This window comes from Suncus etruscus, chromosome 5 (genome assembly GCF_024139225.1).
Source record: "Suncus etruscus isolate mSunEtr1 chromosome 5, mSunEtr1.pri.cur, whole genome shotgun sequence".
NCBI lineage: Eukaryota > Metazoa > Chordata > Mammalia > Eulipotyphla > Soricidae > Suncus > Suncus etruscus.
In genome coordinates this window covers 151,872,266-151,889,798 of record NC_064852.1, presented here as the reverse complement: position 1 = coordinate 151,889,798, position 17,533 = coordinate 151,872,266, and the positions used below count along the sequence as shown (strand labels likewise).

The 17,533-nt window shown below is 42.9% G+C and overlaps 1 protein-coding gene across 2 annotated transcripts in view; it reads left to right on the top strand.

Annotated features, from left to right (window-relative positions):
* Nucleotides 1-17,533, top strand: part of VPS13B (vacuolar protein sorting 13 homolog B) — a 724,212-nt gene that overhangs the window by 667,402 nt on the left and 39,277 nt on the right. For both annotated transcript variants that reach the window (XM_049773957.1, XM_049773956.1), the window contains exon 43: nucleotides 14,798-14,953. In XM_049773957.1, coding sequence (XP_049629914.1) covers nucleotides 14,798-14,953 — 156 coding nt within the window. The remainder of the gene's footprint in view (nucleotides 1-14,797; nucleotides 14,954-17,533) is intronic.

The following is a 17,533-nucleotide window of genomic DNA, read 5'->3' as shown; positions in this document are numbered from 1 at the left end:
GGGGGGGGCAGCTTTCATGACATAACTTCCCTCAAAGCCCATTTCAGTGTACCTGTGACTCAGCAGCCAAGTCATGGAGCTCTTGAATATTTGGCAGTCCCTTCTCTGAAGGTCTCCACTGTGCCCTCCAGCAGGTACTGCCATGTCAATTCTGAAGTGAGAGCACGAATAGGAGGGGCAACCTGGGGCACCCCATACAATGATTTGAACCCTCCTGTTCCCCTCATTGTCAGTGACCATGGGTTGTCACACACCCAGATGTAGGGCCCCCCAGGTGTCACACATCAGGGTACAGCCTGGAACTCGAACCCCTTTCTTGCTGATGCTTGGCCCTGAGCTCACCTGGGCACAGGCTCCACACAGATGATGGCTGTGGTGCTTCCCAGGGTTCCACACCTTTCTGTGGTGCCCACACATGCCTGGTGGTGGTGCCACCGGAAGTGGCTTTTGGCATTAGGGTCACTGCCAGCAGAGCGCCAGAGCTTTACAAGCCCCTGAATGCTTCCTTGGGCCCATCTCCTTCACAACAGGACAATTACCATGAGAAGCCTGTGAAGCCATGATTTTCCTGGGCACAGAGTTCTGTGCCCAGAGCTTCCTCTCACTCCCTTTTTCCTCACCCCAGAGAACCCCAGGGCTGTGCAGTGAGGAGGCAAGTCAGAGTGCTCTGAGGAAGAGTTGTCAAGCCCAGAGGAGAGCTTTAGTTCACGTGAAGTGGGCTATGATGGCACAGACACACATTGTGGACAGGCCAAAAGGAACTTAGGGCTGAAGCTGAGATTTATGAGTGAATAAGGAGCAGCCAGAGAGATGGTACAGTGGGTAAGGGTCTTGCCTTGCATGCGGCTGATCCAGGATAGAATCCCAGTGCCAGAACTGGTCCCTTAAGCCCAGCTTAGAGTCAGCCCTGAGCACTGTTGGGTTTAGCTCCAAAACAAACCAAAAAGGAGTGAGCACAGTAAGGACTCACCACAAAAGTAGGACATAATGGTGCTGTTAAGAGCAAGGGTGGGCATCTGCGGTGGAGCGCCCACAGTGGGCAGTGCCTCCCAGGCATACTGGAACAATTTAGATGATGCATGGTAATTTTCTCCTGTGCAGTTGGAGAGAAGGTACTTTGTTTTCTTAAAGAAGGTCCGTTTCTAGGGGTGTGCTAAGTCATTTGTGTTTTTCTGAGTGGAGGCAAGGAAGAGTCGAGCTGCTAAAGATCATGATGGAGGAGGTTTGGAGGTCAGGCGAGGGTCTGGGTGGCATGTATGTGGGTGAGAGGTGTGGGGAGTAGGGGAGAGGGAGTGATGGATGGCACAGGGTCTGGGAGGGGAAGAAGGGAGTCATCCAGATCCTGGGGTACAGAGAGGGAGGGCTAGAAGCAAGCGAGTCCCACAATGTCTAACTCAGCTTTCAGTAAATCTTGACCCAGTCACTTTTGAGAGTTCATGTAGTGTCTCTGACCTTTGAAGACCATATATCAAAAGGTTTCATTATCTTAGCTATGTGGAGCTGGCAATGGGACCCTTTACATCATGCTAGAAGCTTTGTTAACCACACAAACACACACACCATCCCCAGGACTCCCCACCCCACCTGGCCCCTTTTGACACTTCTCCCTCCACCCCCAGTGGCCTCTGGGCAAAATTGCTCTGAAAAGCTGAAAATGAAAAAGGCCACAGAGGCCCTTGAACTGTTCTCTTCACACTCCAGCCTCCCAGGGAGCCCATTTCTGCCCTCTCCTGCTATGTGTTTATTCTGGATCATGGTCTCCCATATCCATTGGTGCCAGTAGAGGGGTTTGGTATTCAGACCTTACAAAGGCCTTGCTACCAGTTAAAAGTACCATCCGCCTTCTCTCTATAACTCTGGGACCAGGTCCCCAGGAGCCCACAGTAGTGCGTGAAGGGAGGACAGCTGTCTGGAGCTGGCCACTTGTGGGGCTGGAGGAGGGGAGAGATTTTCTGCCTCCACTCTCCCATCCCAAGCCTCCTTTTTATTGTTGTGACCCCACAATCACTAAGATCAACAGTGAGGTAAACACTTCTTGGGACCATCTGGCAAAGGACTTTCATCTAGAAACTATTCTATAAACATTTGACTCCGTGTGCATCCCCAAGACCTCCGGTCCAGTCACTAGCACCCATATTTTGGGTTTTGTCTGGATCTGTGATGCTAACAGCCCAGTGGAAGACCCATCAGCACAGGTCCTTCCTCACTCACCCATAAAATACTCTTGAGTTTATGAGACATTCCAGGCCACCCCCATTCTCTGCGGGAGGCTTGCTGTGCCTGGGGAAGCCAGCAAGACTCTCCCAGTCCAGGCTGCACCGTGTCTCAGTAGACAGAGCATCTTTCGGTAACCCCCTTGTTTTTCTGCTTGGAAACAGGCTGACTCCGTGTAAACCAGGAGCAGAAGTTTGGAGGCGGGTTTTTCCAAGTTCCTTCTAATAGTGGCTCCCAACATGACCTGGTAAAGACTGTTAAAGTCCTTCACAAGAAATGGTACAGGCAGAAGCAAGATAGGGTGCTTGAGTCAGCCCCAAGGCAGGTTTCTGGAATTTTCTACAGGCCTGCTTAAAAAAAAAAAAGACTGGGGGTTATTTCAGCTGTGGAGCACCCAGAGGGCTGACTGCTACATGCCACTAATGGGCTCCCTATCCCTTCTCTGGCAATAAATTTTAGTTATTGAAATATAGCTTTGGGAGGAAAAAAATGTACTGAAGATTCCTTCAGCTTTTTACAAGACACTCAAAGGCTTTTCACGAGCCAATGCTCTGCAAATGTGAATTCTTGATGTCTAAACATAAAGGTCCTTTACTGAACTAGTTTTAAATGTGAATTTTAATACAGAGTGCTTGGAGAAAAAGCGTGCAGCTGGGTCATTAAAGCATGGTATTTTGCCATTTCTCTGTACTGGGAAATACTGATTAAGAATGTTATAAAGACTTCAGCGTACATAATATGATTGTCTTTAATCATAACCTCTTACCACAAATCTGTGTAACAAAAGCAGTAACTCTATTAGGGACAATGGCCATACCTATTATGCTGTGGCACTTTTTAATGATTTCCATGCTGAACAGGATATTGAAGAACTTATTATCTAAAGGTCAGCATAATGCCCAAGACATGGCCAAGCCTAGTGAGTGTCAGATGCATGGAATGTTGGATTACTTCATAGTTATGAAATTATTTCATTTCTCCTGATAATTCCCCACTTGCCAAGTGAGTGAATTTTAAGAACTCTGAGAGCAGATTTGAAGATAAATGTGAAATAATCCATACTTTTGGAGTCAGGGCCTTCCCTTCAGGCGTTAGTTCATGTTTGACTTGCTTGACTTACACTTGGGGATAAAGTGAGTTAGGACAAGGTCTTCGATGCCGCATTCCCAAACTGGGGAAAGCAAACCCACTTGCACAACTTTGGCGGGCTCATGTTTCTTGTTATACAGGCCCTGAGAAGCAGCGGTTGCCATGAAATACTTTATTTAACCTTTACAAAAATGTTTTCTTAGTATGGCAAGGCTGTTTAGTTAAATGAAAATAAATAACTGTAAAAAATTTTGGATTTCTTTTATAGCCATCTGTTGATTCCTATCCCCACACTTACATACATACACTTTTTGGGGGGTGGCTAATTAGAAGTAAGGGAAAACTATTAAAATGGCCTGAATTGCCATGATGACTGAAACTAAAGATTTCATGAAACTACTTGATGATTTCTTAGTAAAAGTGTCAGCAGACCCTCTCTTCTACATTTGAGAATCATTCAAAAGGACTTCTCACATCCAATTTTGCTGGGGTTTCCTCTTTTATTTTTAAATGTGTTTGGTCAAAATTTATTTTACACAAACAAAAGCTGATAATTTTGCCCACAGTCAGGATGCCTCTCTAAATTCTAATAACTACCCAATAGTTTCTTCAGTTCCTTACTAGCCTCCATTTCTCCAATCACCAAGACTGTTCTTTATTATTTCCATCCAACACACTCCCATCTCTCCCACTGAAGATTGGGCTGACCCAGAGCAGGAGAGCCTCAAGCAAATTCTTTTTAAGAGCACTTATCTACAGAGCACCAGAAGCTCCTGATTTTTTTTTGGGGGGGGGGGCACACCTGGTGGTGCTCAGGGGTTACTCCTGGCTGTCTGCTCAGAAATGGCTCCTGGCAGGCACGGGGGACCCTATGGGACACCGGGATTCGAACCAACCACCTTTGGTCCTGGATCGGCTGCTTGCAAGGCAAACACCACTGTGCTATCTCTCCGGGCCCAAGCTCCTGATTCTTAATATAACTCCTCTTTGTGGTACTCAAAGGGAAAATGGTCTGAAAGTCTGCCACACAATTTTAGGATAGAGTCATTATTAGTATCACAGCACATATATTTTTAGTCACATACCACTTAACTGTAGAGTAAACCAAGACCTTTAGAAACACGAAAGCAATAGCTACATATAGTGTTGAAATGACCTTATTTAAAGAAGCCTATCAATAGTGTCATATTTTGACTGTGCATTTCTATTTGATGTAATAACTGACATGTTTCTAAAAAGACACATTAAATTATATCTTAGATGTGAAATAATCTACTTAATCTTTTGGTCACAATGTGTATAAAGTAAATCTAACTTAACGTTAGATTATTTTTGGAAAACAGTGTTCACTGAGCATACATAGTCTTATAGAGATTTGTACTCCTCCTATACACCTTACTCAGACTATTGCTTTATTTCCAACTCATTTTTCTCTCAATGTGTCCATTTCAGCCAGAGATTACATAGAGTTAAATGCCTGAATCATGAAGAAACTATAGTCAGTTCTGGAATTGAGATTTCTCTGATCATTATTCATTTAAAATAAAACTTTTAAAGAGTCTATGAGTTGAGCATAAAGTTGTTAAAAAAACATTAATTGGGCTTTAACGCTAGCTTGAAAAATATAACATTTTTATCTCCCTTTAGCCATTGAAACATAGAAACATGGAAAATGTTTTCTCATAAACCACTCAGTGAAATGGTAAGAAGCTCTGTTTCAAAGTAAGGAAGATTCTAGGCATTAGATATGAAAGTCGTATGGTATTTTTACATACCTATATTTTTACAGCTCAAAATCTCCTCCTTTGACTTACTTCATTTTATTGCCTTTCGTGCTGGTATTTATTAGACATAACTAATGCTTTAGGGGAAAATGGCAGTTACAGACTCAAGAGTTAAAACTCCTAATCCAAAATGCATACATAGACCTCTTGATTGTTGAACCCAGAGTGGATCTCATAAACCTGTGATTTTTTTTTTTATTCTCATCTGCCTCTTGCATTTTGGGATCAAAAATCAGTGGTTTTATTTGAATTCTGATCAGAGCTATTAGAGGAATCTGAGTTGATGAGTTCCTAATAGAAAGTTAATTTTCCAAATTACATTGACACATGTCATGAAGCCATAGCTTATTTCCTTTATGACTTATCCTTGTAATGTGATCAATGTGCCTGGTAGATAGAAATGTTGAGCAGAGAGCCCCCTCCAAGAGAAGCTGTCATCTGCTTTCGTTTATCAGAAATAATGGGCCTGTATATCTTTAACTGGATTTCAACTTGCTCTTTTGCATGTTGTTGTTTGGGTTAAGTAAAATATGTCCTCTGGTTAAGCTTCACTTTCCAAGCTGAATATGTACCTCAGGAGCCCTGCAACTATTTTTCCCTTCTTCTCATTTTACTGGATGATTTCCACACCCTCTCTCATTCCTCCCAATTATCCCTTTTTCCCACTGTCTTTTAAGAATGGTAACTGTAAAGAATATGTCTCCTCTCATGGTTTATGGTAAACATTTAATAACTGTAGATCCTGGTAATATTTGCTAAATGGAAAAAACACTATTTCCCTTGGGGGATATGTGAAATAACTATATTAAAACTGCTTTAGGAATCACATGAAGTACAGAACATGCCTGTCCCTGAGGAAGGATCTGTGGGGCTCCAGCAGTGACTTTTAACATTGTGTTACCTTCAGCCAATTGAGAAAGTGGGGATCAGGTGAGGGTCTGAGTGACCCCAGATGGCGGAGGCCAAACTCGATTTTTTAAAAAGAAAATTTTCTTTTTTTTCTTTTTTTCTTTTTTTGCCTGAAATACAGTCACTGTATGCTTTCTATTAAACCTTTTCCCCCATTTTAATAGCATTAATTTTATCTGATTGCAAAATAATACATATTTATATTATGAAATTTAGAAATTATATAAAAGTACATAAGTCACACACAGGAAGCTTAAAAAACATAACCTCATAACCCCAAAGATATCCCTTGTTAGCATTCTGGCCCCTTTCTAGCCATTTTCTTCCTTAGGAATAGCCAGGCATACTTTTTTATTCACTTTTCCAAAATCAGGTACAGCTTTGCATTTCCCCCAGTGGTAGGTTGGTTTTTCGTTTTTCTTTCTCCAGTTTATCGGATGTTAATACTATTAACCATTTTTTTCCATGCTGTGATTTTTCTCACTGACCCAGGATTTTGCAACTAAGTATGTAAGAATAGAGGCCCAGGGCCAAGAGAAAACTTAATAGACTGTTTACAGGTATTGCATGCAGGAGACCCTGGTTCAGTCCCTGGAAACTCATAGGATCTCCTGAGCACAGAGCCAGGAGGAGCCCTTGAGTACTGCTGGATGGGGCCTTCAAACAAATAGAAAGAATAGAAGCTCAGCACTAGGGATATAGATCAGCAGCAGAGAACTTACCTTGTATGTGAGAAGCCTTGGATTTCATGCCTGACTATACCAAGAATCATTAATACAGGTTAAAATAAAAATTTAAAAAATAAAGATTGATATAAAAAAGTCGAGGGAAAAAAACTAAAGGCTCAGAATCTCCCCCCAGTTTGAATCTCAGACCTTGCCCTCCTCAGATCTGTGACCCTGTTCAAGAGTCCCCTGCAAAGCTCAATTGACATTCTGAGCTGTAAAGCAAAAGCATCCAACAGAGTTGTTAGGACTAAATGCAAAGTTATAACCTAGAGCACTTAGCCCAAGACTTGGCAGGTCATGTGCAAATAAATGAGAGATTTTTCTCACAAGATTTCCTTGATCCCATTTCCTGGTATTGCTCAGTTTGCTTTATTAAAGCAATGCCCCCGTGAACGCACCTCCTGGTAAATTTTTGTGCTTATCTCTAACTGCTACCAGAGGACCCAGTCCTCTGGAGCACTGATGCACCTGGAAGTGTGGAAGGAGATTTCTGATTAGAGAATTACCTTATAACTACAATTTCCTCCACACACACAACCTGGGCACAAACCAGGATTTCCTCTTTCCCAGAGGCCAAAGCTCTGTGTGATCTACACAGTCCTACCACTTCCATTGAACAGACAGTCTTGAAGGAAAGCACCAGAGCTAGCAGGAAGGCTTCAGGTGTGTGTCCAGAAAGCTTCCTTCCTCTCTCCTTTTCTTCCAGAAGGCACTGCCTTGGAGTACAGGGTGATATTTTCCCCTGTTTTTGTAATTGTTTTTGCTCTTGTTTTGGGGCCACACCCAGCGATATTTAGGGGTTACTCCTGGCTCAGCATTCAGTAATCACTCTTGGCGGTACTCGGGAGACCAAATGGGATGCAAGGAATCAAACCCAGGTCATCCGAATATAAGGCAAACACCCTCCCCACTGTACTTTTCCTCCATCTCCAGTGTCAAGGTTGCTTAGTAGAAAATAACTGAAATATTTGATCCATTTCCATTTCCTCACTCTTTTTTGAAGGAGACTGTTCTATACATGTGAGAGGATCGGCCCTGAGACTTCCCACATTGAGCTAGAGCCATGCTGAGCCCTCTCCCATCTCTAAAACTTAATCCAGCTGGATTTTCACATTGTTTCTGCTCTCCAGGAGCATCCTGAAACTCAACAGCCTTGACAAAACAATGATGAACAGCATGTTTCGCTTTATTTGTATGTTAATTTATTGGTGTGAAATGTACTATCAGTTCCACTTATGCATTCCAAACAAACATGGGACTTGGATCTGTGTAATTTGCTCTGTAGCTTTCCAGTTAGCATCCATCTAGACAGAAAGACAAAGTTCCCTCGTAATTTTTTAACTTATTTCCATTTATGATGCTCTTTATATCATTGGGATATATTTTATGTTTTTTATATTAGTACTACAAGGTCTCATCTATGGATCTGAAAGATTACATTGATTTATAGTTTGATGATGTGCATGTAAAAAAAAACCATTTGTGTTGAAAGGTCATTTGGAATAGGAATAATGGGCCAGGAAGAGTGTTCAAAAGACTGAAACTCATGCTTTGCGCATGGGAGTTTGGGGTTTGACCCCTGATATCACATGGTTCTCCCAGCATTCCCATTATTAGCCCCCTACTACTGGCAGGTGTGGCCCCCAAATCCAAAAGATTTTCAAAGGGATGGCTCCTAAATATGTGATTTTTATTTATTTACTTATTTATTGGTTTTTGGGTCACACCAGGCAGTGCTCAGGAGTTATTCCTGGCTCTACACTCGGAAATCGCTCCTGGCAGGCTCTGAGGACCGTATGGGACGCCGGGATTTGAACCATCGTCCTTCTGCACCTAAGGCAAACAGCCTTACCGCTGTGCTATCTCGACGGCCCCTAAATATGTGATTTTTATTTGATACTTATAGGCATAAATATCACCACCAAAAACTTGGCTATCTTCCTTGCTAATTCAAGGCTTATCTTGATTTATTCAGCAAATGTTTACTGAATGCCTACAGTGCTCTGGGATCTAGGGATCAACAGTTAAAATTAAATAAGTATGAGGGCCAGGGATGTGACTTAAGTGGCAGAGCATGTGATTTGCACGTGTGATACTCTGAGTTTGATTCCCAGCACTGTGGCTCTGAAGACCACCAGGCACCGCTTGATTGACACCACTTCTGAATGGCCTCCACTGCTAGTGAAAAAAGAAAAAACAAGTAGAGTGCCTAGAGTTTACTACATATGAGTATATTTACTGTCAATATGCCATTAATAGATTTTTTCCACTTGCTTTGCACTTTTTATGCTTTACAAAATTATTCATAGTATAATCATTTCTGACATTCATTGTTCTAACACCATTCCCTTCACCAGTTTTATGGACTAGTGATCAGTAGTGTGACGTTCCCTCTACCAGTTCCTACAGTTTCCCATCCAACCTTGAGCAGGCACACAAAGATTTCTTTCATAATGTTTGTTGCAACAAAAAGGCAAATGGACTATCAAAGCATAAACCAAAAAAGTCAATTTGTGATCATTGTTATTTCTCACAATGGTGTTACTAAAGTCGCTGAGACTTCATTGAGTTGGTTGGTAGTTGAGCCTTCCATGTTACTGATTTAGCTTCATGGTCATCTACATAATTTACCCATCAGTCTGTGTTCCTACTGGGTTGTCAGTCCTGTGAAATTTGGAGGGAACAGTGAAGCTGGGATGACTTGGCAGCTTGGTGAGGTTCAGTTGTGGACCTGGACCATGTCAGGGTTGTCTGGGGGCTGCTATTTTCTGGGGACTTCGGACAGAAAGGGGGATATACCAGCCCCATTTTGAGAAGTCCCCGGAGTTCTCAGTTTGAACTAGTTTGTCCGAGATAATTCAATGGTCTCAAGTTCTTTTCATTGATTTGCATATTAATTTTTTAGGACTTAAGTTTTTTCTACAAAGGATTGGAAAAATTTTTGGAATTTTGTTTTTTTTTAGCTTTATTGTATTTTACTGCACAATAAATTATTAGGAAATACAAATACACAAATAAATCTGAAGGTACATTTTTAATTTGTAATTATATAGGAAGCAATAATCTTGCCAATGACTTTAATATAGAATAATGAAATGCAGTCCATAGGAAAAGTACCTTTATCATGTAAGATACCATTCAAAACTTTTCCTGAAACAGCCCTTTCTCATTTTCTTCTTTGGTGTGCCCAGTTTTCCTAAAATGTATCCTCTTTTTCTTTCCTCTTCAGACTATCCAGGAATTCTACTTTCAGACATGACTCTGGGTGGTCCTCAGTGCTGATCCACAGCCCCTTATTAGTATTTATTTTTTAATATATATATATATATATTTTTTTTTTGGTTTTTGGGCACACCCGTTTGACATTCAGGGGTTACTCCTGGCTATGCGCTCAAAAATCGCCTCTGGCTTGGGGGAACCATATGGGACACCGGGGGATCGAACCGAGGTCCGTCCTATGCTAGCGTTTGCAAGGCAGAAACCTTACCTAGCGCCACCTTCCCGGCCCCTATTTTTTAATATTTTTTATTTAAATAACTTTTATTTTGACCAAAGTGGATTACAAATCTTTCGCAGTAATATTTTAGGTACATAGTGACATTGAATCAGGAGCATTCTCACCACCAGTGTTCTCCCTCCAACCCTGTTCTCAGCATGCATTGTAGTGAAATCTTTTTTCTTTCTTTCTTTTTTTTTTTTTAAGCGGAAAAACTGTATGTATTCCCATTTGAGGTTTTCAATAGAAAAGCTATGAATTGGGCCCGGAGAGATAGCACAGCGGTGTTTGCCTTGCAAGCAGCCGATCCAGGACCAAAGGTGGTTGGTTCGAATCCCAGTGTCCCATATGGTCCCCCGTGCCTGCCAGGAGCTATTTCTGAGAAGATAGCCAGGAGTGACCCCTGAGTAACGCCGAGTGTGACCCCCCCCCAAAAAAAAAAAAAAAAGAAAAGCTATGAATTTAGCTGCTAGCCCAGCACTGAGAGTATTCTGCTGGGAGGGAAAAAAGAAAGAAAGAAAATATAACCCATTGGGCCTTTCAGTGAGTGTGGTGGGTCATAGACATAGAACAACCAACCTGCCTTACTATTGAAGTTCAGTTCCCATTGAAACATTGAAGCAAGAATGCTTCCTGTTTCACCTTCTTTCCCCCATGGAAACTATTACTCTGGCTTAAGTAAGCCAGAGAATAAAAAGTCTGAGGAAGTGAGTCAGTAAGGAAACTTCACAGAGGGGAAAGGAAATTTCCAGTGTGATAAGAAACAGAAAAATACCTGGGCCCCAGACGAAGATAGAAATGTTCACTGCCAAACCCATGTCTTCCTCACCCTATATTTTAGGCACCCACCACAAGACCTCTCTCCTGCACTGTTCATATCAGCTGCTTCAGTGCATTCCTCCCATACACCCAGGCCTCTGGGTGGCCTCTCATCTCTGATCAAAGTAGAGAACTGAGGTGGGTCTGTCTGATCTTATTCCTCCCGGCTATTTCCTGTCTCCTTTCTCAGGCCAGCTGAGAGAATTAACCTGGTCCCAAGCAAAATTCCTTCACATTTCAGACTACTTTTGACCTGGAAGTGAACCCTCATCTTTGCCACTAAAAATCTCATCCAACCTGAGACCCATTGTTTCCAGAAGCTTTCCCGTCCCTGCACACTGGAATAGATCCTCTATGATCTTAACTCTCACATCATTTCATGTACTCTTCAGGCCCTCAGGCTTTTTGTTTTTGTTTTGGTTTGGTTTTGGTTTTTGGGTCACACCCGGCAGTGCTCAGGGGTTACTCCTGGCTCTATGCTCAGAAATTGCTCCTGGCAGGTTCAGGGGACTACATGGGATGCCGGGATTCCAACCACTGTCCTTCTACATGCAAGGCAAATGCTCTGCCTCCATGCTATCTCTCCAGCCCCATCCTCAGACTTTTTGGGGTATTTGCCTGGTCTTGTTTTTCTTCTAAGACCTTCAGAGCCAGGTTCCCTCTCTGCCTCCCTGGTGTCTTGCAGATGGACTTTCTTTCCTCCTAGGAGTCAGACATGGATGGGGTGGAAGGAAGAAATCTCAGGAGGATTTGACAATCTAACAGAAAATTCACATAGTCTTTGCCTACTTCCATAGTCTTTTCAGTCAAGAAATGAAACTAGATGTATGAGTATTGGCCACTAAATGGATGAATGTGTTGCTTCCAAATTCTTCTAGCTGTGAAACACTGCTCATAGATCTGAAGATCCAAGTTCACCTCTTCCTTGTAGTTAGTCCCTAGCGAGCTGAGCATTGATGTTTAGTGTCCAGCGCAGGCTTGCCTTGGGCAGGAAGAATATGGAATTCCTGCATTCCTGTTTCTGGCTTCCTTCTCAGGAATGTGATTCTTGCCCTCAGATGTTTTATACATTGAATGGCCAGTGCTGCTCAGAAACTTCTTAATGGCCAGCTACCCATTACAGATACTCAACTGATGATGCATGAATGGGAAAAGTGGGACCTTTGCCTCCTATTTGGCTTTTCGGTTTGAACAAAATCCAAATGTGTGAATTTTCATACTATAGAGCAAGTATCTGCTCCAGCATTCTGAGAGCAAAGAGCTTCCCAAGCATTCTGTAGAGTAGGCAACAGCTGAAAGCTAACCAAATGTCCCACGACAGGCTGAAGAAATCACATCCTTTAGACACCATGGACTAGTACTCAGCTCTCAGAGAATATGAAGTTTTGTCTTTTTCTTTAACAGGGATGGAGTTGGAGGGAGTGAAGGTGAGGGCAACAGTTAGAGGGAGAAGGACAGATGCTGAGTGATCTCACTCATCTAGTGGATAGGAAGAAACAAAGCAAGGGAAAGACAGTGACTAGTGCTTTCCTTTGAACCCTTAGGTTCAGACAACAGAATAGGGGTCACCAGGTGGGAACAGTGGGTGGAAGGGATGAGGCAGAATGAAGAGAATTTGCAGCACCATGAGGATGGTGGGAGGAGGTTTCTAGCATGGGGAGGTGGAGGAGGACAGTTGAACCTCAGAACTCAAGCATAGCTGGAAATCAAGTTACTTAAATGATAATAAAATTAAAGGTTAAAAACAAATGTCAAGTGGCTGCCAGGTGAATCCTGCAGCTGTGGTGTGGTTGGCCTCCTGGAATGGAGCTTGGCCTGAACATAAGTGCTTTCCCCCTTCGGCTTCACTAGGTCCCAGAAACTCTAGAGCCTCTGGAATTTGCAAGGAAATTAGAACTAAGTTTGATGTGAGGCACTATGCCTCCTCTTCCTCCTCTTCTTCCTCCTCCTCTCCTCCTCCTTATCATCATCATTGTCATTTTCAGCTACCAATCTCTCCAAAGAACACAATTCTCATTGCTTTTAGTTTGGTGTGTTCCCTGAGCTTTAGTCCCAATTGTTGTTATTAAAAAAAAGAAAAAGAAAACTGAAGTGGTTCCAAGCTCTGCTATTGTTTCCCTCCCCCTTTTCCCCCTGTAAGGAATATTTAAACATCAAAGATACTCTGGTACTTTCATGTTGTACCATGTATAGAAGACTGAGTTTTCCCTGGGGCGTTTCTGTCCAAGATATTTTTCCTCCACTGTCAGCTGCCTCATCGCTTTCCTGGTCCACAGCAGCATAGTAGTTATAGGGAAGAGGAGCTCAGAGTAGGGTCATGTTGAAAACAGAACAATAAGTTAAGGGCTTTTCATTGAATTTTTTATTAAGATTTTAAAAACAAATCCCTCTCTTGAGTTTTCACCAGAAACCAGACCATGATGAGAATGGGAAACTTTTTAGGCTAAGGGCTTCTTGAAGGCTCCTAACATGAAACGAAAAAGTAGTCTTTCTCCCACGAGACATTAGTTTTAAAGGCATTTCTCAAGTAAATCATTTTGATGCTGTTTATTTTGTTTTTAGGCCACATGAAATCACTCCTAGCAGGCTTAGGATACCAGGGTCGAACTTAGGTTGGCCATGTGCAAGGCAAAAGCCCTACCCACTGTGCTATAGCTCCAGCCCCTGCCTATATTTCTTATAATACAAATCAATGTTGTTGTTGTTGTTGTTGTTATTTTGTTTTGGGGCCATACCCGGCAGTGCTCATGGTTACTTCTGGCTCTGCACTCAAAAATCACTACTGGCAGGCTTAGGCAACCATGTGGGAACCAGGGATTGAACCCAGGTTCATCCCAGGTTGACCATGTGCAAGGCAAACACCTTACCCACTGTGCTATTGCTCCAGCCCCTGCCCATATTTTTTTATAATACAGATCTTCAGTTTCATTTAAATGCTTTTCCTAAAGAAGCTGTAATGGGTGCTTTGGAATTCCTGTTTCAACTGGTTTTTTGTTTGTTTGTTTGTTTTGTTTTGCTTTTGTGTGTGTGTGTGTGTGTGTGTGTGTGTGTGTGTGTGTGTGTGTGTGTGTGTGTGTGTGTAGTTGCAGCTATCCAGCAAGAGTTGGGTATAGGAGATATTTGGTGACCAAAATAATAGGAATATCAATCAGGAAACCTCGTCGGTCAAAGTCACAATAAATATATATGGGGGAAAATGGAAAAGGACATTTTCTCTAACATTCAAAAAGTTGAAGGTATTTCTAATTTGATAGCTGTATGTGAATGAAAACTGAGAATTGAGAACTGCATCTTCAAATTGCTATTTTGTTCTTTATCAGAGGGAAAAATAAGGAATGACAATTAGGGTCAAAAAATACTGCCCCAAACCAAAGTTAGCTTTAATTACTGTCTCGCCATAAGAAGGCTCAAACTCTGCCAAGACCAAGGTCCTTTGATCTCCCATTTCAGCTCTCTTGTCCTCCAGATGAATGAAGTGGTCTTTGCTGAAATGTTCAACAGGCCCTTTCCCAGTTGATAGGACAATTATTTTTAAGAAGGTTTAAAATGTGATCTGGAAAACCACATTGACTCTATGTGGCATATTTGCTATTCTTAGCCTGGTTGGATAAGCTGGAAGTAGATGAATAATGCAGGTTAGAAAGAAAACAGATGCGGAATATTCCAAATACGAAGGTTTTCCGCCAACTAGGCTTTTCATTTCAGGACGGGATTTTTGTTGGCACTTTCGGCATGATGACGATTGTTTTTCTCTCCAGCTGCTGCACATCTGTATCGAAGGTTGGGGCAATTGGCGCTGGTCGGAGCCCTTCAGCATGGACCAGGCTGGGACTTTCATCCGAACCATTCAGTACAAGGGCCGAACCGCCTCACTCATCATCAAGGTGCGGCAGCTCAGCGGGGTACAAAAGCAGGTATGTCCCTCCTTCCAACAGTCTGGATCTCTCACTCATAATTCCTGAATTTCGGGAGAGAAAGACAGTGTGAAATGATGCACCTCTGGCTCCTCTGCTTGAGAGCACCTGCTCAGTGCTGGAGGAAGACCTCAGTGCTGAGAGAGGATGGTCCCCAGCCCCTGTCCCAGCATTTTTTACAAGAGCTGCTAACGATAAGTCACATTTACTGATTTTTCATCTCACCTCTTCTCCCTGTCACCACCTACCTTCCTGGGAGGTGCTAATGAGCTGTGAAATGGCCAGAATGCCTTTTCTGGGCCTGAAAAGTCCACCAAGAAAAGGACATGGGGTCACCTATCCCTGACTGAGAGTTGAGCCTTACCTGAGAAGAGAAGAAAAGGAGGTCCCCCCACTTCTTGCCCTTCAGGAGGGCCTAGCTCTAGGCAGGCTTGTCTTCCTCTAGGAGTTCATATTAACTGCAATAAAAATTCACTGCAGTCTGAGTCTTGGCATATAAAACCTCAGCTCTCAGCACATATTTTAATGTATTTTATAAAACTTCCTTTTGGCTGGTTTTGAAGTTCTAAGACGGCAAAAAAGGGGGGGGGGAAGTATCTGACACTTTTCTTGTGTGTGTTCTTAAGATGTGAAAATATTTTTTTTAAAGATGGAGCATATGACATATGACAGGAGTGGAAAGGGAGTGCAGGGGAGGCGGAAATAATAAAATCTGAGAGCCCACTTCCCAGCACACATAATCATGGGCTTCGTTGTCCGAGTTTGAACACACACACACACACACACACACACACACACACACACACACACACACACACACACGAGATGAGCAAGATCTCACCAGGTTAAGTGAAGGCAGGACATAGTGGAAAGGAGCTTTTGATTCCCCAGTGCAAGCCTAATGCTGTCAGAGACCAGAAGGACCCAACTCATGTCCTGCTCTACTGGGATTTAAGCAGGGAACTGGTCCAGTGGGGCTTCTCCACACAAGAGAAGTGAAAAGAGAGGCAATACTCAGGAATGTCCAAAAAGAAACATGCCCCTGATCTCATCTTCCTTGTCATTGGCCACAGTTGCTTGCTGATTGCTAACAGTGAACTGAGCAAAATGGCACCAAAGGGACATAATCCATGTCAAAATCAAACAATTCTATAAACCCAACATGAAATCCAAACCGACAGTGTAAAGGAAGCTCAAAGGGTACACTTGGAAGGGAGACTTGAGTGAGGCTTTGGAAAATGTGGCAAATTTGGATTTAGAACAGGCCAGAGACAAGGGGTAAAATAATGGGTCTTCGTGAGGTAATACAGGGGACCCACCTTGCTCTAAGCCTTTGCGCTGGAACAAGAAGATGTGTCACCAAGTTCCATCAGACCCTGGGACTTTGACATGAATAAATTCATTCTTCACAAATGCCTGCCCACTGGGCCACACTAGTTTTCTGGCTCTACTGTGAAAGGATCTTTTGAGCACACCTTGTGCCTCTTTCTGTTCCCCAAAAAGGACATCTGGCCATGAGTGCTCACTCTCCTGCCCACAGCCTTTTCTGCTGTATCTGACTTCCAGATCAGTTAAGTTCTCCTCTAATTTTGAGCCATTAGTCAGTTCCTTGAAATTTAGGAGGTGCACAGGCTGATTTTTTTTTTTTTGGTAGCGATTCTGTCAATCACCTCTCTGCTCTCTGTTGTTGTTCTCCAGAAGCATCAGTAAATATGTATTTTCTTTTCATTCCCTTTTGCTGGTGGTCAACTCTCACACTTGAGCATACAACAGATATAAACAGTGACTACTATACCAAGCCCTGAGATCCAGGGTCAGTAGGTCTGAGACCTGGTGTGATCATTTGTATTTCCAACCAGTTCTGAGGTGATGTTGACGCTGAGTCTCAGGATCATCTTGACCATCAGGGTTTTGATCTCAATGTTCTGATTTCATTTGGCTCTTTTGCAAAGAGTCACAACAAGAAGTTAACCGTGAATAGAAGGACATAAAACCTCCACTCAAATATGAGGGTTGTAATAGTAGTTGTTGTTGGGGGGCATACCCAGCTCAGTGATTTAGAGTAATTCTCAACTGTGCTCTATGAGTCAGTGAGACCAGCCATCAAACCCATGATCCCACATACAAGACAGGTGCTCCAGCTCCAGCCCTCTGAACCATGTCTTAAGGGGGGGGGGGAGAGAGAGAGAAAGAGAGAGAGAGAGAGAGAGAGAGAGGAAAGAGAGAGAGAGTGGAGAGAGAGAGAGAGAGAGAGAGAGAGAGAGAAGAGAGAGGGGAGGAGAGAGAGAATAATAGTGTCTTTTTCACATTGTCAGAATGAGGATTAAATGAGGTTTTTCATTCTTTTTTTGGGACCATTCCCAAAGGTGCTAAGGACTTAACTCTGTGCTCAGATATCACTCCTGGCAGAAGTCAGGGTACCATATGGAGTGCCAGGGATCAAACCCAGATTGATCGCAAGCTAGTCAAGCACCTTCCCCACTGTATTATCGCTCTGGCCCCAGTATCAAATGAGTTTCTATGGTAAAAGGAGCCTGAACCCGGCATAACCCAAAGAATAATCAACTGTCTCCATATGTG